Genomic DNA, 25,541 nt, shown 5'->3' with positions numbered 1-25,541 from the left:
ATTACTGTCCGCCAGAAGCTATTATGTCATGTATTTCTGCTGCGCTAAGTACAGGGGATCTTAAAAACAGCCCAGGCTCCATCTGCACCAGAACAGCAAATACTGAGCGCAGCACATACTCATTATACTGCACCTTTCCATGTGAACTATTGACACATATCAAGATATAAGAATGACTGAGTCCAGCTTTATTAGCAGAACGTTTCTAAAGTAAGAGTTTAACTCTGGTGGAATGGGAACAAATAATATTACATCTGCCACGCTGTATCCACTGCAGAGGGAAAAGCGGCCAATGGCAACTTATTTTGGCAAAGAAAAGTCAGCGAGAAAAATAAAAATAATAGTAGCATGCTTATTATAATATATATATATATATATATATATATATATATATATATATATATATATATATATATATATATATATATATATAAATAATTTTTTTTTTTAATTTACTTTCTTTTTATTTATTTTTTTTATTTAAATGTATGTATTTAGGTTGAAAATATTATTTTCTTTCTATTTTCATTTATATTTTTGCACCTTTTGGCTTTTTTATATACTTTGTTTCCTTGCCCTTTGATGAATACAAAATGAGTTCCCTGAATGTTGGTCAGTGAGCTCTTTGTGAAAGGGAATTTGTACCTCTTTTACCAGTTTTGTCTTTTCTCTGAGCACCTCTCAGCCGATTTATGACCACATTAAAGTTCAGCTCATTGTTGAGGTGGTGTAAGATCGCAAACCAGCAAAGACGAGTTCATAAAGAGACAGCTAAAATGGCTACAAAATCTCTCACCAGAACGAGCTCACTGAAGGATTCTTAGATAACTCAATTTCCGGCCAGTAAGGTGCAGGGAAACAAAAAACAAAAACAACCCCAAAAAGCTAAAACGTGCACTTGTTTAATAAAATTCAATTGCAAACCTTATTTATAGCCCCAAAATACAGGTATTATTTTTGAGAAAATAAAAATGTAATAATATGTCCATATCCCTGCTGTATCATGGAGGTGGCTATAGCAGCATGCTAACAACCTCTGAGACTGAATCGTAGATAGTCTGTGTATGTGTGCCGTCATACAGGCCGATTTTGCCATGCGTGGGTCATAAAGAAAAAGCTCTAATAAACTTATATTGCAAAGAAAAAAAAAAAAGTATCTAAAAAAACAAAACAAAAAACACATACATACATATATATATACACAGATAGATATATATGTACATACGTATATACATTATATATATATATATATATATATATATATATATATATATATATATATATATATATATATATATATATATATATATATATATATAAATATATACATATATATAAATATATACATATATATATAACAAGTAAAAAATACAAAATATTGAAGCCTTAAGTATAGTGAAGCTCCACCTTGGGGTGAAACCTTCTACCATATTATCGAATTGCGAGAAATATTCTAACATGCCAACTGAAGGTGACAATAATAAAAAAGGCAAAAAAATATTAATATATCCCCTCTGCCCCGGTCCACAGATGCTCCTCCAGCAGATGTGGGGCCATCACTGCAGTCTGTGTCCGTCCACCGGGGCTCAGAGGATCACCACACGTCATCAAGGTAAATCATAACAACTACAGACAAAATAAAGGGAGAACTACACTGGCAGGACAGCACTCCAAAGGAATCACACCATTCACACGAAACATATGCTCGAAAATAAGGATCGAGGTGCTCCAAGGACACAGATAGCGATGGTGAGGTCACATCAACATCAAGTAATTGCTGCAGCTAATCACTGGGTGATGGTAAGGTCACATCAACATCATGTAACGCTGCAACTAATCAGTGGGTAATGGTGAGGTTACATCAATATCATGTGACGCTAATCACTGGGTGATGGTGAGGTCAGATCATCATCATGTAATGCTGCAGCTAATCACTGGGTGATGGTGAGGTCACGGCATCATGTACCACTGCAGCTAATCACTTGGCAATGGTGAGGTCACATCAATATCATGTGACGCTAACACTGCAGCTAATCACTGGGTGATGGTGTGGTCAGATCATCATCATGTAATGCTGCAGCTAACCACTGGGTGATTGTGAGGTCACATCATCAGGTACCGCTCCAGCTAATCACTGGGTGATGGTGTGGTCATCAGATCATCATCATGTAATGCTGCAGCTAATCACTGAGTGATGGTGAGGTTACATCAACATCATGTAATTCTACAGCTTATCACTGGGTGATGGTGAAGTCACATCATCATGTACCACTGCAGCTAATCACTTGGTTATGGTGAGGTCACATCAATATCATGTGATGCTAACACTGCAGCTAATCACTGGCTCATTGTGAGGTCACATCAACATCATGTAACGATGCAGCTAATCACTGGGTCATGGTGATGACATATCAAAATCATGTAACACTGTAGCTAATCACTGGGCTCAGCGGTAAAATCGATGCAAACGGCACGAGACCATTAACCTCACTCATTGGCTGCAGTGGTCATAAGATATTGACATTATATCACTACTGCTGCCACATCAACTGGGAACAGTGGGTAATTACAGCTTTATTTTTATGTACAGGAAACCAATAGACGAAAAAATAATATGGAGAATTCCCCCCCCCCCCCAAAAAAAAAAAAAATACTACACTTTCTAAACTGTCACATCCTATATTCCACACTGTACTGTAATGTGCACATAAAATAAATAAGGTCATGTACACAACCTGGTTGCTACGGGCAACACGACCGTTTATTTTATTTCAACAGTTTAAATTTGGTTGTTATGGGCAACTTTATGGTATGACTTCTGTAGTTTGAATTTGGTTGCTACGGGCAACACCATTCCTTGTTGAAACCTTTAGGCTATGTTCCCACGCTGTGGAAAATGCGCGGATTTTGACGCGGATTTGTCGCGGAAAAGCCGCGGATTTTCCAGAAATCTGCAGCACAGCTACTCCCCAGCCATTTCTATGGCATTTGGGAAATGCTGTGCCCACGCTGCGGATTTTTCCGCAGCGGAAATCGTCCGGATTTTCGTGCGGAAAAATCTGCAGCATGTCAATTATTGTTGCGGATTTTCGTGCGGATTTTGCCAATTCAATTGAATAGAAAAAAGAAAAAAAATGCAAAATCCGCAACAAAATTCCGGGGGAAAGCGGATTCTGGGGGAAAGCTGCGGATTTTGATGCAGAAAAATCCGCAGATACAGAGTCCCGTGGGCACATAGCCTAACAGTTTGAATCTGGTTGGCTGCAATTTTTATCATCACTGTTTATTGCTGCATTAATTTTCACACATTCCCAAAATTTCCATTTCTGGAGGGGGCAGTCCGATGTCATCAAATAAATATTTGTAAATATGAAAGGTTGCAGTGTTTCCTTAGGCTACTTTCACACATCAGTTTTCTGTATTCAGGCACAGTCCTTTTTTTTCCTGATCCAACGGATCCGGAAAAAAAGGTGAAAACCATATCCACCGGATCCGTTTAACGGATCCGTTATGCCATATCCGTTAAAAAACGGATCCGGTGGATCCGTTTTGCATCCGTTTTTGCATCCTTTTCATCCGTTTTTTTGCTGGATCCATTTTTTTAATTACATTGGAGCATGCACAGTTTAAAAAAACGGATGCGGCAGCCGCATCCGTTTTTTACCGCATTACGCCGGATCCGGCGTCCATAGGCTTCCATTGTAAAACACGCCGTATTGCGCCGCATCCGGCGCGATGCGGTTTTTTTTGCTGGACAATAACACGTTGCAAGACACGTTGCCTCCAGCCGCCGCTTTAATTAATTTTGCCGCATCCGGAAAAAAACGGATGCAACGCAAAGCCATCAGGTACAATCCGGTAACAATGCAAATCTATGGGGATAAAACGGATGCGGTACCGGATCCGTTTTACCCGTTTTTTTCCGGATTGTACCTGATGGAAAAAAACTGATGTGTGAAAGTAGCCTTATAGAGGTGTGTGCTGTAGGAATCCTCAGTGTCGCTGGCAGCGCATAGAAATCTATCCTGGCCATGTGACGGACACACAGGTGCAGGATTCGTGACCGGAAAGTGATCAGTGCCTCACATGACCAGGACACATTTGTTTTCCACTAGAAGTAAACAATGTAGGTTCCTACCAAATAAAATAAAAGCAGGGTCCTGGAAAACACACAGGTTTAATGCCAAAAATGTAAAAAAAAAAAAAAAAAAAAATCTTAACCCTAATTTATTTATTTATTTATTTTTTTGCTGAAATGGAATTTTCCTTAAATTCCTAACTGAGGAAATGTCCATCTTCCAATAACTATTGACAAAATTTACTCCATTCGCCTACCACAGATGCATCCCCTCCCGCAGGCCTCATGTGAACCAGGCCTTAATACGAGATTACACGCCGTCATTAATTATCGGTGGATGTTAATGATATTCCGACGTCTCCAGCAGAACAGGACACCGATCTGTTTTTCTGATGCTGCAGATGTTGTACACTATAAAATGGTCACTGTTGACATTTTGCATTGGAAATGTCGCTAAGTAACCCGCTTGCAATAACCTATGATGTTACTGTCTGGCATGGCTGGTAAAAGAATAAAAGGTCAATACTGAACTTCTCTATTCACTGTGGCCCTTAGCTCATAAGTGCAAAAACCAATAATATACTGTATATAATGTCTTAATTTCAGTAAAAATCAACATTTAATTAATGGGGGTTATCTGCTGTACAATAAAAAAAAAATCTTTATTTTTATATAGCGCTAACATATTCCGCAGCGCTTTACATACATCAGGAACACTGTCCCCATTGGGGCTCACAATTTAAATTCCCTATCTGTATGTCTTTGGAGTGTGGGAGGAAACCAGAGAATATGGAAGAAACCCACGCAAACATGGGGGGAACATACAAACTCCTTGTAGATAGTGTCCTTGGTGGGATTTGAACCCAGGACCTCAGTGCTGCAAGACTGCAGTACTAACCACTGAGCCACTGGGAGTCCAATTTAGTAAACAATATTTTTGCTCTGGAGGACTCTGGAGAGAGATCTGTGCATTAACTGCATGTTAAACTGGCCACATCATGGAATATGTAAAGTTGGATAAAAGGTTTTTTTTTCCCATTGTGGAGATAATAGCAAGTCAATTTTAAATGATAAATTTCCACTAAAACCAAACAGGGCGTTAGCAGAGATTCTTCTCTGAGGGTGATTACTTTTTCCCCTGTGTGATATTGATCAATCATAAGCAAAAGGCGTGATGCAGGGGAAAAAGAAGACAAGACCTTAGAGAATGTCAAACCCAGCAGTCAGTTGGGGGGGGGAGAATAGCGCAGAGCTGTGTGCCATTAAACACCACTTACAACTCTCGTCTCACAGCGCTGTCAGCTCTGCTTTATTCCCTTCTCACCCCACATTGACTGCCATTAAATGAGAGCTCCAAGAGGTGGTTGTAATGACACACAGCTCTGCTTTACTCCCTTCCCCTACCACAAAGTGAAATCTGTGAGATGAGATATGCGAGAGGTGGTTGTAATGCCTCACAGCTCTGCACCACTCCATTCTTCCCCCTAAACACACTGCTGTGAGAGGAGAGCTGCAAGAGGTGTTTGTAATGACACACAGCTTTGCTCTACTCCCGCCCCCCATTAACTGGGTATGGTGAGATGAGAGCTGCAAGAGGTGGTTGTAATGACACACATCTTTGATCTACTCCAGTCCCCTCACAAACTGAGTGTGGTGAGATGCGAGTTGCAAGAGGTGGTCGTAATAACACATACCTCTGCTCTACTCAAATCTCCCTAAGGCTATGTACGCACGTTGCGTAATTACATGCAGTTACGCTGCGCTTTGTAGCGCAGCGTAACTGTATGCGTCCTGCATCCCCTGCATAATCTATGGAGATTGTGCAGGGGCCGTGCGCACGTGGCATCTTAGAGCGCAGCGCTTCGGCTGCTGCCCGAAGCGCGCGTTCTAAGAAGTGACATGTCACTTCTTCCGTGCGCTTTGCCGGCAGCTCCTGCTCTGTCTATGGCAGGAGCTGCATGCAGAGCGCATGTTCTCTGCCGGCACCATGCGCTTCAGAACGGAGCTTTTCAGCTGCGCTCTGAAGCGCACCTTTTAGGTGCGGTGCAGAGCGCACATAGCCTAAAACTGACTACCATGAGAGCAAAGCTGCAAGAAGTGGTTGGAATGACACACCGCTCTGCACTACTCCCCATCACCGCTTGTAGATGCTGGAAGTGAGATCACTGAGGAGAGCAGGGCTGTGTGTCACTACAGGTCTCACACAGAGAAAGCCAAGTCTGAGGGTGTGTTCTTTTTGCCCCCTGCATGAAGCCTGCTGCTTATGATTGGTCAACGTCATACAGGAGGAAAAAGTGACCGACCCCCACATAAGAATCTCAGCTAATGCCCCATTGTCTTACGGAAAATTTGCATATAAACATTGCTAGCTAATATCTCTGCAATAGAGATGAGCAATTAAAAAATAAAAATTGTGTTATTCAGGTCCGCAGCCAATATTCCATGGTGAGGACAGTTTATCATGCTCAAATTGGTGAAACACCCTCTTTAAAGGGTAAAAGTGTACTGCTTTATATTCCAGAGCGGTGGCTCTGCAGGGAGAATGAACCTTGATGCCAGTTCCTTGCACAGATTACAGCTGATCACTAGAGTTCCTCATTAAGCCCTGGGATCACATTTTAGCAAAGGAGGACTTTTCTAACAAAAATATAATTGGGTGGATTGAGAAATAAGGCTTAATTTATCCTTAGGCTACTTTCACACATCCGGCTTGAGCCCTGCGGCTCAATCCGGCTGTGCAAGCTATGCAACGGATGCGGTGAAAACACCGCATCCTTTGCATAAGTTTTTCCCATGCGGCCCGCCCGATTTTGCCGCTTGCGGCATGCTACTGAGCATGCGCAGTGGCAAAAACCGCATGCGGCGGCCGAATGCGGTATTTGCCGCATCGCGCCGCATCCGGCCGCCATAGGCATGCATTGAGAGATGCGCCGCATCGGCCGAATGCGGCGCGATGCGGTTTTTTTTGCCGCACGAAAAAACGTGCCAGGCAACGTTCCATCCGGCCGCCGCATCGGCTAAATCTGCCGCATGCGGCAAAAACCGGATGGAACGCAAGGCCATGCGGCACAATGCGGCACTAATTAAAGTCTATGCAGGAAAATCGCAACCGGCAGCAAAAAAAAAAACGGTTGCGATTTTCCTGCAAAGTGCCGGATTGTGCCGCAGAAGAAAAACCGGAGGTGTGAAAGTACCCTTAAAAGCGGTCTTCCCTGTCCTGCATCATATTCATATCCTTTACACATGGTTTTCACCACACTTGACAAGAGGTGTGGTGTATTGGAAAATTAGTGGAGAATGGTGAGGCCTATATCCAGATTACGTGCACCAAAATTGTGCCAACATTTGTTGAGCAAAGTAAATTATCTAATAGATGATATAAACTTAGTCGAAGTTTAGAAACTGATAAATCTTTAAGACTGTCAGATATGAGGTTTTACAGTCTAAAAGCTAGGCCATTTTTGGAAATCAGCCCCATTGTCCAAGTAGAGTACCCTTTAAAATGGAACCTGTCAGCAGTTTTGGGGCCTATAAGCTGCGGCCACCACCAGTGAGCTATTATATACAGTATTCCGACATGCTGTATATAAGAGCCCAGGCTACTGTGTAGGATGTAAAAATCACTTTTTTTGCTTCTAATCCACTCCTCCCCAGGATTGTAAACAGGTCGTACAGCGGTGGTGCAGAACCACATCTATTTTTTGCTCAATTTATAATACTTACCTAAACAGTTGCTGCGGTGGAGTTGAGTCAGACAGGCGTCTCTGTTCTCCGGTACCAGCGCCTCCTCTTTCTGCCATCTTTGTCCTCCTTCTTCTGAAGCCTGGGTGCATGATGCGTCCTATGTCATACACACTCACCGGTCACACGCAGGTGTACTACAATATTATTATTATTATTTATTATTCTAGCGCCATTTATTCCATGGTGCTTTAAAAGTGAAAGAGGGTATACGTACAACAATCATTAACAGTACAAAACAGACTGGTATAGGAGGAGAGAGGACCCTGCCCGCGAGGGCTCACAGTCTACAGGAGGAGAGAGGACCCTGCCCGCGAGGGCTCACAGTCTACAGGAGGAGAGAGGACCCTGCCCGCGAGGGCTCACAGTCTACAGGGAATGGGTGATGGTACAATAGGTGAGGACAGAGCAGGTTGCGCAGTGGTCTACTGGACTGAGGGCTATTGTAGGTTTGTTGGAAGAGGTGGGTCTTGAGGTTCCTCTTGAAGCTTTCATCTGTACTTTCATCTGCCCTGCTCGGGGCAGATTAAAGTGTGCCTGAGCAGGACCTCAATGCCGGCGACTGTGTACGACGTAGGACACGTAATGCACGCCGGCTTCAGTAGAAGGACGACAAAGATGGCCGAAAGAGGAGGCGAAGATCCTGGAGAACGGCGTCGCCCATCTGGCCAGACAGCACCGGAGCGACCGTCTATATACAGCATGTTAGAATGCTGTATATAAGAGCCCAGTGATGGTGGCCATAGCTTATAGGCCTCCAAATCTGCTAACAGGTTCCCTTTAAGGATTGATTGGGTGGAAATAGTCTGCACCATTGTCACTCTAATTTCAAATAAGGTAGAAGACATCTTCAAAAATACGTAGGAAATGTAGATGAGGATTTAGAGGTTTCCTTATGACATGGAAAATACTTTAAATCGGTTGTCTACGAGAAGAAGACCGAAGAGTTGGGGGGCATTTACACTGACCGAAAAAAGGAACACTGGTTTCACCGATGATCAGCTTGTCAAAGCAGGCCACCATTTTCCCAATAGACGAGCAAACCACTTGTTTGTTGGGTGAAATTATTTTTAAGCTTGAGAAAATAAATAATCGTTCTCACTGGGGGAGATGGGCGAATGGTTCGATGTTCGGCATTTGGCTTCGTACATAATATAATAATATTTATTTATATAGCGCTATTAATTCCACAGTGCTTTACATACAAAGACAACACTGTCCCCATTGGGGCTCACAATCTAAGTTTCCTATCAGTATGTTTTTGGAGTGTGGGAGGAAACTGGAGTACCCGGAGGAAACCCACACAAACACGGGGAGAACATACAAACTCCTTGCAGATGGTGTCCGTGGTGGGACTTGAACCCAGGACCCCAGCGCTGCAAGACTGCAATGCTAACCACTGAGCCACCATAACTGACTTCCAAAAAAAAACAAAGTTTGGGTTCAAAGTTTGAGTGAGTTACGACGAGTGCAGATCACTCCAGCGAGCAGCGCTGTGCTTGGGTACGAGTGATACTCAGCCCTGTGCGAGCCACGTGTAGTGTTTGCCAAAAACTAAGCTTTTTTTAAGGTTTGACTGTACCAAGCAAACTTCCAAAGGTTCGCTCATCTCTAGTTCTCGGCAGCTCATAGTTCTGTGTAAACAGGTGATGTGCTGCCAAGATTAAGGAAATGGCGTGAGCACAGAACGATCATATTAACAATATGCGCATCGAAGTGCAGTCAACCAGTGTAAACAGGCTAGGGAATGACTGCCGAGTGGCTTGCACATTGCCGGTCAGTAGTTGTTTAAAAGCCACAATCAGCCAATATAAACAATAAAACAATGAAAATACAATAAATTACTACCTAAAAGGTTTTGGGGGGGAAGGAACTCCTGAACTTTGTCATTCAGACGCCATAAAGAACAATGTACATTAAACGCTAAAGTAGCAGGCACACCCAGAAAGACACCTGTATTGTAAATGAAATATGGCAGCTGGAGGCCGACTACAGATTGTGCATAAGGGCCAAGGAGCGTCAGGTTTTGTCTGTGTGTCAAAATATGCTTTACGATGCTGGATTTCCTTTGCTACCTTAGAGAGCAGTGTAATCATTTTGTAGAAGCAGTGATAGTAATCCTAGGTTTATACAGTATAAGGGTTAAGGTGGATCGATGCCTAAGGAGACATCTGAAACGCATTAGCAAAAAGTTTTTTGCATCCTTTTTTTTTCTTTTTATCAAGCATTACATCGTTGGGCTGCTTTTTACAGTATTGTAAATGTGAATTCATTTTTGCTGTGGTGGATCTGCTGGAAGGACTGTCTCCGCGTCCTGGCTTTAGACCGAATGCACGCAGAAGTGAGGGCACCACGTGCTGCCGTAAGGTGCCTCCATGAGGCACCATAGTCTAAAGGGTTTTTTTCCCTAAAAAGGACACTTTAAAATAAAGTACATCTCCACACATCACGTTACTGTTTAAGGGGAATCAGTCACCAGGTTTTTGCCACCTAAATCGGAGAGCAGCATAATGTAGGGGCAGAGACCCTGATTCCAGTAATGGATCACTTATTGGGCTGCTTAGTGTAGTTTTAATAAAATCACTAATTAATCAGCAGTAGATTATCATTACAGGACTACTTGGCATGCTGCAGGTAGTCCAGCATATTCATGAGCTCTGTAAAACTACTAGATCTGCAGCAGAAAAAATACTGATTTTATCAAAATGACTGCAAACAGCTCAGTAAGTGACATCACTGGAATCAGGGTCTCTGTCTCTACATTATGCTGCTCTCAGATGGGGGAGCAAAAACCTTGTGACAGATTCCCTTTATTCATGATAATCTAGTACGATGACTATAATGATATATAAAAAAAATTGGAAATATATAATTATATATATATATATTACACACACACACACATACATACACATTATATATGTGTATATATACAGTACAGACTCATGACTCTGAAAATTGTAAATTCACATTGAAGGCATCACCAGCATGGCTACCACAGCATCTTGCAGCGGCATGCTATTCCATCCGGTTTGCGTTTAGTTGCACCATCATTTATTTTTCAACAGGACAATGACCCTAAACACACCTCCAGGCTGTGTAAGGGCTATTTGACTAAGAAGGAGAGTGATTGGGTGCTACGCCAGATGACCTGGCCTCCACAGTCACCAGACCTGAACCCAATCGAGATGGTTTGGGGTGAGCTGGACCGCAGAGTGAAGGCAAAAGGGCCAACAAGTGCTAAGCATTTCTGGAAACTCCTTCAAGACTGTTGGAAGACCATTTCCGGTGACTACCTCGTGAAGCTCATCAAGAGAATGCCAAGAGTGTGCAAAGCAGTAATGAAAGCAAAAGGTGGCGACTTTGAAGAACCTAGAATATAAGACATATTTTCAGTTGTTTCACACTTTTTTGTTAAGTATCTCATTCCACATGTGTTAATTCATAGTTTTGATGCCTTCAATGTGAATCTACAATTTTCAGTGTCATGAAAATAAAGAAAACTCTTTGAATCAGAAGGTGTGTCCAAACCTATGGTATGTACTGCAAATATAAATTATATATATATATATATATATATATATATATATATATATATATATATATATATATATATATATATATACACACACACACACACACAGGATATATTGCACACACATTATATATATATATATATATATATATATATATATATATATATATATATATATATATATATATATATTAAAATATATATTTAATATATATACATACATGTACACACATATATATATACACACACACACTTCTTTCATGGTTTTAGCAATGCCCCATATTTATAATTATGCTATGTGCTGTGCACACAGTGAGTATTTTTTTGCAGAAATTCTGCATCGCTTGGCTGGAAAAATGCTGCGTTTTTGCATGTGTTTCTCATGGATTCTGGGGAGGAAAAACGCTGCAGCAACACTGAAAGAATTGACATGCTGCAGATTATATTTTCTGCCCCAAATCTGCAAGGGGAAAAAAAGGCAACATGTGCACAAAATGACAGGATTCTTGTTGACTTTTTGTGACAAATCTGGAATCAATAACTCATAAAAAAAGCAATAAAAACTCAGTGTGTGCACACAGCCTAACAGTATCTTCTATGTCATGGAGGTGTGACCGCGAGCAGCTGACCTGACAGTTTTGGGAACAGCTCTTAACAGTTGTTTGTTGGGCATGACATCTATTAAATTTTCCTATTAGAAAAATTTTCACCAATCAATACATTCAAAATTGCTGTGCATGTCTTGGTCCTGCACAGGTAGACATCTTAACTGGAGGAGGAACATGACCTCAAGACTCAGATTATAATAGGACATCGAAAGAAATCTACACGGTACGCAGCTCCTCCTAAACACCATAGCAACAACAATCAAATCGTAGAATAATAAAGAATTCTTCCTCCAAATCCATGTACGTATGTGCGGCCTTGAGACAGGAACACGGACACTCATTAGAAGCATGCACGCTCAGTGAGGAGTGTGACTGTAATATTAATTCACTGATGTAACAGAGGGTGTGACTTCATGGCAAGTGACCTTCACATCACAACTAACAAGGGAGCTCCGGCTGCAACAAATAAAGCAGGACCAGGAACATGGAGGGGACCAAACATCTCAACAGTCAAGAACACAACCTGTTTTCACATCACTGGCCGAAATGTGGATGTATCCTTTATGAATGCACAGTGAGCACGTAAACAATGTAAACATCAGCAATGGGGGGAATACAGGCCTCACAAGAGCGCAGAACGGCAGGAGCTCTCATAAACTATATATTATATATAAAGGACTACCCACATTATATGACAACAGTCATGCAAGCTGCAAGAGTTTAAGGATATTTTCCATCTATATATATATTTTAGATAGATAAGTAGATAGGTGGGATAGATAAGTAGATAGGTAGGTAGATAGAGGGATAGATAGAGGGATAGATAGAGGGATAGATAGAGGGATAGATAGAGGGATAGATAGAGGGATAGATAGAGGGATAGATAGATAGAGGCATATATAGATAGAGGCATATATAGATAGAGGCATAGATAGATAGAGGCATAGATAGATAGAGGCATAGATAGATAGAGGCATAGATAGATAGAGGCATAGATAGATAGAGGCATAGATAGATAGAGGCATAGATAGATAGAGGCATAGATAGATAGAGGCATAGATAGATAGAGGCATAGATAGATAGAGGCATAGATAGATAGAGGCATAGATAGATAGAGGCATAGATAGATAGAGGCATAGATAGATAGAGGCATAGACAGATAGAGGCATAGACAGATAGAGGCATAGACAGATAGAGGCATAGACAGATAGAGGCATAGACAGATAGAGGCATAGACAGATAGAGGCATAGACAGATAGAGGCATAGACAGATAGAGGCATAGACAGATAGACAGAGGGATAGACAGAGGGATAGACAGAGGGATAGACAGAGGGATAGACAGAGGGATAGACAGAGGGATAGACAGAGGGATAGACAGAGGGATAGACAGAGGGATAGACAGAGGGATAGACAGAGGGATAGACAGAGGGATAGACAGAGGGATAGACAGAGGGATAGACAGAGGGATAGATAGATAGAGGGACAGATAGATAGAGGGATAGATAGAGGGATAGATAGAGGGATAGATAGATAGAGGGATAGATAGAGGGATAGATAGAGGGATAGATAGAGGGATAGATAGAGGGATAGCTAGAGGGATAGATAGAGGGATAGATAGACGGATAGATACATAGATGGAAAATATCCTTTAACTCTTGGAAATTGCATGACTGTCGTCAGATAATCATGATATGATAAACCTACACATATTATTTGTGCTAAAAAGAAATCTACCATCTGCTACATCTGTACAGGTGTTTATAAATAAAATAATAATAATAACTAATAATAATAATAATATGGAAACAACTATAACATTTTTGCATATACACAACATACACCTGGTGCATAACGCAGACATGAAAATATATATTTGTTATATATATATATATATGTGTATATATATATTTTTTTTTGTTTTTAAATTAACAGAAATATATGTAAACAAATAAACCAAAAAAAGGAGCATGTTCTTGGAAAACCCTTAATGATGCTGTTGTCACTACCATTGGCGACATATGTCAGTCTTATGGCCAGAATGCTATAATGGGAGCTGAACGCTAATCAGCTTAGGTCTGGACTACGGGACGGCAATGACAATACACCGTACCAGCCACAACAAACCAGCAAAAGGCAACCCCAAAATATCAGGTTGATGCATTAAAAAGACAATTCAATAAACCACTATATGTATATTTAGATAAGAATTTGTGAGTCCTCTTGATATTTGGGGTGTGTAAGATCTTATAGAAGACGTTAAAACTGTACCCCAAAACCTAAGTAATTAACAGTCACCCCCAGCTTTACTGAGAGGAGTTGATTTTATGAAAATGAGCACAGTTGTTGCATATCTTTGTGGCACACAGATGTAGCGGAGGTTAGCGCTGGATTTGTGCGGTACTTTCACCCCATATCGCAATGACAAACGCTACACATGTATGGCAATATGTGACGGCCACCATGACACATATGAGCGGCTGCAGCTGCATGCAAGTTTACTTTCCCTGAATGTAAATTAGTTCAAGTGACGGTATAAACATGTCAGGGATTTATAACACTCCTGGCCTGGAGAAGAGGGGCTGAGGAAGACCAATCGTCCATTTAACCCTTCGTGGCTGCACATTTAGACATTGAAACAGGTGTGTTGAAAATGAAGGTTTAGCTATTGAGATTTCATAGACGCATACACAATACTAATTGTATGGACATAGGCCACACTATGGATCTCTTCGTAGCATAGGTTTACTAAATGCATGGAGAAATCCCACAGTCGATGCCGATCCATCTCCCATATACTGGTGGCTCGTAGGCATCCACGGCATGAGAAGATAAAATGCATATGGTGATGACGATGGCGCCCCACAGATGGGCAGACTGGGGTCTCATCCTTCGCCCCCCTTGCTGCTGGTCACCTATCCTACAAATGATCCATAAAGGAGCATCCATATTCTTCATGACAATCACACATCCTGCCTCTTTGGGCCCAGAAGCCGCTGCATGAGTCACAGTACAGCTCCAACATGATTGTCAGAGATGATGCCAGGAATGGTGCCATGGGTAAAAGGTTGGCACAATGTCACCGGCACATCTAAAAACGTTCTGCCCGGGTGTGTATGAACACATAGTTTACATTATATCATACATGTCACATAAAGCACACAAGAATGCACTTAGTTTGGTATGAAATTTGCCCTGCAGCCTAACTTCCATCAAATGTCACAACCAGGAGCATTTAACCTCTGCCACCAAACTACAAGGAGACAATTAACCCTTCCCAAATGACAACGGTCCTGGAATGTGTGGCTGCAATGCATACAGCCCCACTATGCACAGCATGATTAACCCCTGCACCACAAGAGCACTGCAATCCCTTGAAATAGCCAAGAGTCAGAAGCATCTGCAGCCCCCCCACCCCCCTGATCTATAGAACAAGTGGTGGTCTTACCTTGTTTGAGGCCATCTCACTGACAGAGTGCCTGGTTTGTAAGGTTTCCAGCTGGTCCAAGCACCAGTCCAGCTCCTCCAGGGTCTCGCTGGCCAGTTTTTGATAGGCCTCCTCTGCGAAGAGATAGGGGAAAGGATACTGAGTTTTCAAGCGTTTCACTGGGCTAACATCAAACTCCAGAGGGTCCATTGTGCCATACACTGCCATGCTCGCATGACCAGTGCTCATACATGAGGGATCCTTCATACTGTTACACAAGACACTCTGGAAAGAAAAAAGTGCCAGTCACTGACAAGTGCCCTGTGAACGCAGTCCTGCCTGTGGATGAGGAGGATCACAGTCCCAGCTTGCACCAACAAATCCCATTAGCCATACAAGCCTGGTGTACACCCTGTGGCTGTTCTCCTTCACAGTGCTTATCTGCAAGAAAAGTCCCCAAAAGCCAGTGTGCTCCTGTTATTAGGATCCCTGTCCTGCCTGCAGTGCCAGGGCTGCTGCTGCCTACTCCATGCATCTGCTGGCAGGACTGATGGGTATGTCTCCTGCGCTCTCCTCTGCAATATCCTGGAGCACAATGCTAGCCATAGTATGAGAGGGGGAGTCCTTGGTAAAGGCTGCGGTGCCTTCAGATTGCCCAGCCAGAAGCCCAGGCTTCAGTGTGGCATCCTGACCACCATCATCATGCAGCTCAGGGAGCCCTGCCGCTTCCTTTGAATCAAAACCAAAAGCTGCACCGAGTATATGGGGGAGGGAGAGAAATCCTGGAGTGGAGCAGACAGCTGGATCCTCGTCACTGCAGAGAGCAGGTCACACACTCGTGTTATCAGCACAGGCTGCTGGGGGGTGCACAGAGGGGCTGCCTGCTGGGGGGTGCAAAGAGGGGCTTCCTGCTGGGGGGTGCACAGAGGGGCTGCCTGCTGGGGGGGTGCACACAAGGGCAGCTGGGGGGTGCACAGAGGGGCTGCCTGCTGGGGGGTGCACACAAGGGCAGCTGGGGGGTGCACAGAGGGGCTGCCTGCTGGGGGGTGCACAGAGGGGCTGCACACAAGGGCAGCTGGGGGGTGCACAGAGGGGCTGCCTGCTGGGGGGTGCACACAAGGGCAGCTGGGGGGTGCACAGAGGGGCTGCCTGCTGGGGGGTGCACAGAGGGACTGCCTGCTGGGGGGGTGCAAACAAGGGCAGCTGGGGTGTGCACACAAGGGCAGCTGGGGGGTGCACAACAAGGGCAGCTGGAGGGTGCACAACAAGGGCAGCTGGGGGGTGCACAACAAGGGCAGCTGGGGGGTGCACAACAAGGGCAGCTGGGGGGTGCACAACAAGGGCAGCTGGGGGGGTGCACAACAAGGGCAGCTGGGGGGGTGCACAACAAGGGCAGCTGGGGGGGTGCACAACAAGGGCAGCTGGTGGGGTGCACAACAAGGGCAGCTGGGGGGGTGCACAACAAGGGCAGCTGGGGGGGTGCACAACAAGGGCAGCTGGGGGGGTGCACAACAAGGGCAGCTGGGGGGGTGCACAACAAGGGCAGCTGGGGGGGTGCACAACAAGGGCAGCTGGGGGGGTGCACAACAAGGGCAGCTGGGGGGTGCACAACAAGGGCAGCTGGGGGGGTGCACAACAAGGGCAGCTGGGGGGGTGCACAACAAGGGCAGCGGGGGGGTGCACAACAAGGGCAGCGGGGGGGTGCACAACAAGGGCAGCTGGGGGGTGCACAACAAGGGCAGCTGGGGGGTGCACAACAAGGGCAGCTGGGGGGTGCACAACAAGGGCAGCTGGGGGGTGCACAGAGGGGCTGCCAGCTGGGGGGTGCACAGAGGGGCTGCCTGCTGGGGGGTGCACACAAGGGCAGCTGGGGTGGTGGACATAGGAGCAGCTGTATAGAGGGGCTGCTGGGGGTGTGCACAGAGGGTCTGCCTCCTGGCGTGGTGGAAACAAGGGCAGCTGGGGTGGTGGACATAGGGGCAGCTGGGGTGGTGCACACAAGGGCAGCTGTATAGAGGGGCTGCTGGGGGTGTGCACAGATGGGCTGCTCGCTGGGGTGCTGCACACAAGGGCAGATGGGGTGGTGTATAGAGGGGCTGCTGGGGTAGTGTACAGAGGGGCTGCTGAGGGGGGTACACAGAGGGTCTGCCTGCTAGGGGTGTGCACACAAGGGCAGCTGGGGTGGTGCACACAGGGGCTGCTGGGGGTGCACACACAGGGTCTATTGGGGGTGCACACAGAGGGGCTGCTGGGGGTGTGCGCTCACAGGGGATGCACACACAGGGGCTGCATACAGAGGGGCTACTGGCAGTGCGCACATAGGCGCTGCTGGGGATGAGCACAAAGGGGATGCTGGGGTGCACACACAAGTGCTGTACACAGAGCTGCTGGGGTATGCACATACAGGGGCTGCTGGGGACGCGCACAGAGGAGCTGCAGAGGGAGTGCGCACACAGGGTCTGCTGGGGACGCGCACACAGGGGCTACGCAGAGAGGGGCTACGCAGAGAGGAGCTGCAGAGGGAGTGCGCACACAGGGGCAGCTGGGGCGGTACACAGGGGCTGCGCACAGAGGGGCTGCGGGGGGTGCGCACAGAGGAGCTGCTGGGGGTATGAGCATACAGGGACTGCTGGGGCAGCACACAGGTGCTGCGCACAGAGGAGCTACTGGCGGTGCGCACATAGAGGGACTGCTGGGGATATGTGCACGCTGGGGGTCTACAGAGGTCTCTACACGAGGCACAGTACTGGGGCAAGGAGCCAGCCACTACCACATGCTTCACAACACATCACTGCCAGAAAGAAGACTGAAATGGAGTGGAAGAATATAATCTGCACAAATCAGAACAATGCATTCATTTCTTCTAGGCTTTTCAGCACATACAATGTAACAAAACTAGAAGTAACAATGAATTTAACATTGGAGACATTTAGTATTAGATCTGATAGGTCTAAATAGGCACCACAATGTTCACATACTTAGCAATAAATGACAAGATTACATCTGGAATTATTTTTTACATTGTTTACAAACACGTATATCTGAAAACAGTCTATGGTTACAAGGCGACCGTAGCCTCAGAAGGTTTTAAAAGTGCTTTTCTGATTCATAATTCAATGTATAATTTTTTATGCTGTGATTGCTGTCAGTGAATGAAAAGATTGTTTGCATCTACAGGCTGAAAGCCATTACTTTCCAAGAGCTGCATCCAAGGCATCTCATCTGCTGACCAGCACCTACCACTACAATGTGGACAATGAGCAAGGACTTAAACAGTTTAGTCTACAAAGGGTGTCCCTGGCTTTTACCCAAATCACTGACTACTACCAAGGTAGCCAATGACATTTTTCATTGTAGAGACAGCCTCCCTACTTTTAGAGGAGGGCTAGTTTGCACACTTTTTCCCCCCTGGAACATTGTCTATAAGAATACTTATGCCATGTATATCTTCTCATATAGACATTGTAGATTTTCCCAAAAGCCTAAAGGGTTATTCCCATTATATCCATACCCATCACGATGGTGGAGCATATTGTTGGATCTGTATCATAATTACGGCAGGCTTAACCTCTGGGACTCTCGCATTCAGAAATTTTCCTGCCCAGAGTGACTCCTAGATACCCACTATGCTGAGAAGTGTAACTGCTCCATTTAAGATAACAAGTGGTGGTGCTGAAGCACTATATGTAGATCCGAAGTCTCCGTCACTCCAGATCTATTCCCCACTGAGCACGACCTGCTCATAGTAGTAGTAACTACTAGGGATGATCGAATACCTCAAATATTCGACTTCGCAAATATTTTCCGAATAGGTTGCCGCTATTTGACTATTCGAGAATATTCGATGCGCATTGTGAGTCTATGAGAAACCCGAATAATAACTATTCGGGCTTCCCATAGACTTACATTGCACATCGAATATTCGCATAGCGGCGACCTATTCGACAAATATTCGCGAAGCCGAATGTTTGAGGTATTCGATCATCCCTAGTAAGTACCTCTATGATGTGTGACTTCTGACAAAGGTGCAGTCAGTCATGCAGGAGGAGGTGGGGAATAGAGCTGGAGTGACAGAGGTTTTCAGATCTACAGCCTCATTTGCATATGAGTTTAAACGCTGATTTCTCAGTATTGGAGGTACGGACTGGCCATGTACAGGTATTGCTGCCTAATATTTGAAACAGGTACATGAACATATATGTAGGTTGGGGGGAAGGGGGCATCCTGCTGACCGATTCCTTTTAGCTAGTGTTGTAGCAGCTTCCATCTGATGATCAATGGGGCTCCTGTAGTTGGATCCAGATTGATCTACAAATGATGGCATATGTGTTTGTGTCATAGCACAAAAACACCATCATAAAACCTGTGCAGACACATACTGTACCACTTTTTACACCTGAGGATTTGGTACAGTGTATCTAGTCTATGTACTCAGTATGTAAAATGAACACACTATACCAAATTCTGCACTAGGTTCTGGGAGAATGTTAATTCATGGACAGAAAAATCTGGAAGATAGTGATAAACTGAACAATAAAATAGACAGAGATTGTTAGTAGCTAACAGTTAGTGAGCAGTTTTTGAAAAATTACCATATGTCCCACCATCAAAACCCAGATTAAGGTGCTCGATATATCCCCATCCTACATTTCATCACTTGTCACCACCCAAACGTCATCATCTTCAGAGCGGGGTCCTATATCCTTAGGTGCCAATTGCTTAGAAATTTATGACAGACCCTAGCATAGCATCAATAAGTGGCTCATAACATCTGCTTTATATATTTAACCATATTAATAAGCAGAGCAGATAATCGTTTTGTGGAGTGCTGTACTCGAGAGATATTTGCAATGATAGGGTAGCTCCGTTATACAGCAAATACGGATTCTTAAAAAATCCAACAGAAGTACAGGATGCCTCCATATGAAGCCAGAGAGGTGCATTAAGGCCCAGTACACACAGAGCTATAATATGGCTATGCACATGAGGCCACACACAGTACTTCACACCTTATGAACCTTATAACATTTTTTTTTATTATTATTATGATCATTCTTGGGCTTTGAGTTTTCAGTATTGTATCTCAGCCTCATTAAAGAGAATCTGTCACCACATTTGACTTATCTAAAGTATTAATATGGGCATACAGGTAATATACTGCTGAAAAAGTCCCAGTTGTATATGTCGTATCAGATGCTTTGTTGTGGATAAATAATCTTTTATCACTATACGTAAATGAGCTCTTCCAGGCTATGGGCAGGACATTGCCCTATCCGGGCAATGTCCTGCCCATAGCCTGGAAGAGCTCATTTACGTATAGCGATAAAAGATGATTTATCCACAACAAGGCATCTGATACGACACATATAACTGGGACTTTTTGCTACTTTTTTTGCTAGATTGCTGCTTCAGCACTTCATTATGACATCCATTGCCTCTCACAGCGTCACTCTGTCACTGTGACATGGGGTGCTTGTCTGGAAATCTGGGGCATGCGCATTGTATTGCTTGTTGTTCCTCCTCAGTGTTTCGCCCCCCCTATGGCACAAACTTCACGCTCTTTCTGCTGAGGTACCTGGGGGTCACTGGTACTTCCGCTCCCGGTCTTCTCCGTTGCACACAAACCTTGCACTGCACAAGTACCAGTGACCCCCAGGCACCTGCGGAGAAGGAACATGAAGCCTGTGCCCATAGAAGAGCAGAGCACTGAGGAGGAAACATGCAATGAGCAGGCGTGAGAATTCATGACAAGGACCAGAGATCACAGGTGATGGATATCATAATGGAAGGCAGCGCTATCTTCAAGGCAATGTTGTGCCCCATAACCTGGAAGAGCTCCTTTACATAAAGAGATAAAAGATAAATTATCTGCAACAAGGCATCTGATATGACCCATACAGCTATGATATTTTTCAGTCTATTACCTGTATGCCCATATTAATACTTGAAATACATCAAATGTGGTGACAGATACCCTTTAACTCATATGTGGCCAGACTGTAATACCAGACCCAGCACGTGGCCAAAAGAAGTGCTGTGTTTGGAACAAAAAAAGGATCCCGCTCTTTCGATTTTTAGGTCTTGCTCACATGAGTATCACTCGGACGAGTGAAATGAGGGAAAATCTCACATTGCGCTCTGACCAGTGTTAAGGCCGCTTTACACGTTGCGACATCGCTAGCGATCGCACCCGCCCCAGTCGTGCGTGCGTCACGGGCAAATCGCTGCCCGTGGCAAACAATATCACTAGTACGCGTCACACGCACATACCTTCCTAACGACGTCGCTGTGGCCGGCGAACAAACTCTTTTTTAAGGGGAGGTTAGTGCGGCGTCACAGCGACCAATAGAAGCGGAGGGGCGGAGAGCAGCCGCATTAACGTCACTCCAACCTCGTTGCCGGAGGACGCAGGAACACTGTTGTTCGTCGTTCCCGGGGTGTCACATGTAGCGATGTATGCTGCCTCAGGAATGACGAACAACCAAAATGAGCAACGATATTTGGGAAAGGAACAACATGTCAACAATCAATGATTTTTGCCGTTTTTCGGATAGTTAACGGTCACTCGTAGGTGTCACACGCAACGACGTCGCTAACGAGGCCGGATGTGTGTCACGAATTCTGTGACTCCAGCGATATCTCGTTAGCGATGTTGTTGCGTGTAAAGCGGCCTTAAGTGACGTGGAGCAGATGGTCATTTCTTTTCACGTGCCATATGCTGCGAGTGGATGTGTAAATCGTGCGAGACTCACCAATACAGGGGTGAAGAAAAAAAAAGATGTCACACGGACCATCCATATGGTCTCCATATTTTACGGATACATTAACCATTCTGTAGCACACAACACTGTAAATGGTCATGTAAAGGATTGTAGAATAATAGTTGCTAGAGAAAAAACCGCATATCATACAGATGCTAGGCAAGAAAAAAAAATTGCACATTTGGATAGTACTCGCATAACATACGGAATACCAAAATGGATTTCACTCGTCCTACTCTCCAGGATTAAAATCGGTCCAATCCTTTAAATGCCCCGGCCTTATACAAGCTTTAGTCTCATACCAACATAATGAAAAATAAGAACTATAAGGAGACTCGTGTTCTTTACCATAAGAAGTATTAATCTGTGGAATAGTCTACCCCAGGGAGGACTGCAGGAATCATTGAATTTTTTTTTTTTTTTAAAAAAAGGATGTAGATTATTTTTTCTTTGTTCTGTTTTAGAAGAAAATAACAATTATGTAGATGTGTGAAATTCTCTTCTGAATGTTTAGGCCCATGGATCGACAATCGGGATCAGCAGGGAAAGATTAGCTTTTCGGGGTGGACTGGATCAGGCATTGTGGTGTGCATGTGCATATTCCCTCTGTCCTTTACCATCCCTTAGTTGAACTTGATGGACATTTGTCATTTTTTGAATCTTATTACCCATGTACAGTGCCTTCCGAAAGTATTTGGCCCCCTTGAATTTTTGCAACCTCTTCCCACATTTCAAGGCTTCAAACATAAAGATAAAAATGTTAATGTTATGGTGAAGAATCAACAAGAAGTGGGACACAATTGTAAAGTTGAGTGAAATTTATTGCTTATTTTAAACTTTTGTAAAAATTAAATAACTGAAAATTGGGGCGTGAAATATTATTCGTCCCCTTTACTTTCAGTGCAACAAACTCACTCCAGAAGTTCATTGAGGATCTCTGAATAATCCAATGTTGTCCTAAATGACGGATGATGATAAATATAATCCACCTGTGTGTAATCCAGTCTCCGTATAAATGCACCTGCTCCGTGATAGTCTCAGTGTTCTGTTTAGGGCTGCTTCTCACTTGCGAGTTTCTCGCAGTAGAGCAATGCGAGAAAATCTCACATTGGAATCGGACACATGTTAGTGAATGATTCAGCTCTCATCTGCGATTTTTTTTCTCAGTCCAAATCGGACTGAGAAAAAAAATCGCAGCATGCTGCTTTTTTGCGAGTTTCTACTGCGAGTCTCTCCAATGCAAGTCTATGGGAGCGTGTAAAAAATCGGATGTCACGGGACGGCACTCACACCATCCTAGTGACATCCGATTTTCTAAATACATTTCTCGCATGTTTCCTAAAACACTGGAAACGAGTGAGGTCTCACAATGTCTGTCAATCACTATTCTCTGTCAGTCGGTTTCTCCCTCTCGGTCTCTATTCTCTCTGTCGGTCCGTCACTATCTCTGTCCCTCTCTCACAGTCTGTCGGTCATTTTCCCCTCCTCTCGCATACTCACCGTTCCCCGATCCCCGGCGCGGCGCTGCACGGCTTTCTCACTGCTGCGGCGGCTTTTACTATTGTGAAAAAGCCGGCCGCTCATTAAACAATCTCGTATTCCCTGCTTTCCCCGCCCACAGGCGCCTATGATTGGTTGCAGTGAGACACGCCTCCACGCTGAGTGACAGGTGTCTCACTGCACCCAATCACAGCAGCCGGTGGGCGAGTCTATACTGTGCAGTGAAATAAATAAATAAATAATTAAAAAAAATGGCGTGCGGTCCCCCCCAATTTTAATACCAGCCAGATAAAGCCATACGGCGCACTGGAGGTGACAGGAGCGGCGGTGTCTTCTTCATGGAGGGTGTCTCATAGACGCCTGAAATGATTAATCTAGGATTTAGTGGCAGCTATGGGCTGCCATTAACTCCTTATTACCCCGATTTGCCAACGCACCAGGGTAAATCGGGAAGAGCCGGGTACAGTCCCAGAACTGTCGCATATAATGTATGCGGCAATTCTGGGCGGCTGCTGACTGATATTGTTAGGCTGGGGGGCTCCCCATAACGTGGGGCTCCCCATCCTGAGAATACCAGCCTTCAGCCGTATGGCTTTATCTGGCTGGTATTAAAATTGGGGGGGACCGCACGCCGCTTTTTTTAATTATTTATTTATTTATTTCACTGCACAGTATAGACCCGCCCACGGGCTGCTGTGATTGGTTGCAGTGAGACACCTGTCACTCAGCGTGGAGGCGTGTCTCACTGCAACCAATCATAGACGCCTGTGGGCGGGGAAAGCAGGGAATACGAGATTGTTTAATGAGCGGCCGGCTTTTTCAAAATAGTAAAAGCCGCCGGAGCAGTGTGAATTCCGTGCAGCGCGGCGTCGGGGATCGGTGAGTATATGAGAGAGGGCTGCTAACTTCAGTCACTCAGGAGTTTAGCGGTCACCGGTGAGTCCTTCACAGGTGACCGCTAATCAGGACGCGGCACAGACAGAGCCGCAGCATGACAATGAAGTCGGGTGAAGTTCACCCGAGTTCATTCTGATTGTGCGGCTCTGTCTGTGTCTGCTGTCATCTGCCATTCAGCTCTGCTACATGGCTGTCTGTGTCTGCTGTCAGCGGCCATGTAACAGCGCTGAATGGCAGATGACATAGTAAAAAATACGCATTACACACGCTAGTAAAATAATTAATTTATTCAGAAAAAGCATCGCACTTGCGTTGCACTCGGACCTAACGTGAACTAAAATCAGCCAAGTTTTTTTCAGCCCAGTCGGACCGATTTTACTCGCATAGATGTGTTTCCAGTCTTAAGCGCAGATAGCATCATGAAGACCAAGGAACACAACAGACAGGTCCGTGATACCGTTATGGAGAAGTTTAAAGCCAGATTTGGTTACAAAAAGATTTCCAAAATGTTAAACATCCCAAGGAGCACTGTGCAAGCGATCATATTGAAATGAAAGCAGTATCATACCATTGCAAATCTACCAAGACCCGGCCGTCCATCCAAACTTTCATCTCAAACAAGGAGAAGACTGATCAGAGATATAGCCAAGAGGCCCATGATCACTCTGGATGAAGTGCAGAGATCTACAGCTGAGGTGGGAGAGTCTGTCCATAGGACAACAATCAGTCGTACACTGCACAAATCTAGCCTTTAAGGAAGAGTGGCAAGGAGAAAGCCATTTCTCAAAGATATCCATAGAAAGTGTTGTTTAAAGTTTGCCACAAGCCACCTGGGAGACACGCCAAACATGTGGAAGAAGGTGCTCTGGTCAGATGAAACCAAAATTGAACTTTTTGGGCACAATGCCAAACAATATGTTTGGTGTAAAAGCAACACAGCTCATCACCCTGAACACACCATCCCCACTGTCAAACATGGTGGTGGCAGCATCATGG

General features: G+C 44.6%; 1 protein-coding gene across 4 annotated transcripts in view; it reads right to left on the bottom strand.

The window, feature by feature from the left end:
* The window catches only part of PDE4D (phosphodiesterase 4D), a 1,198,511-nt gene that overhangs the window by 82,576 nt on the left and 1,090,394 nt on the right, over positions 1–25,541 (bottom strand). For all 4 annotated transcript variants that reach the window (XM_075326371.1, XM_075326379.1, XM_075326394.1 and 1 more), the window contains exon 6: positions 15,409–15,521. In XM_075326371.1, coding sequence (XP_075182486.1) covers positions 15,409–15,521 — 113 coding nt within the window. The remainder of the gene's footprint in view (positions 1–15,408; positions 15,522–25,541) is intronic.

The sequence above is a fragment of the Anomaloglossus baeobatrachus genome, chromosome 1 (assembly GCF_048569485.1).
Source record: "Anomaloglossus baeobatrachus isolate aAnoBae1 chromosome 1, aAnoBae1.hap1, whole genome shotgun sequence".
Classification (NCBI taxonomy): Eukaryota; Metazoa; Chordata; class Amphibia; order Anura; family Aromobatidae; genus Anomaloglossus; species Anomaloglossus baeobatrachus.
The sequence above is the reverse complement of the archived record's forward strand: the minus strand, read 5'-3'. Positions and strand labels throughout refer to the sequence as shown.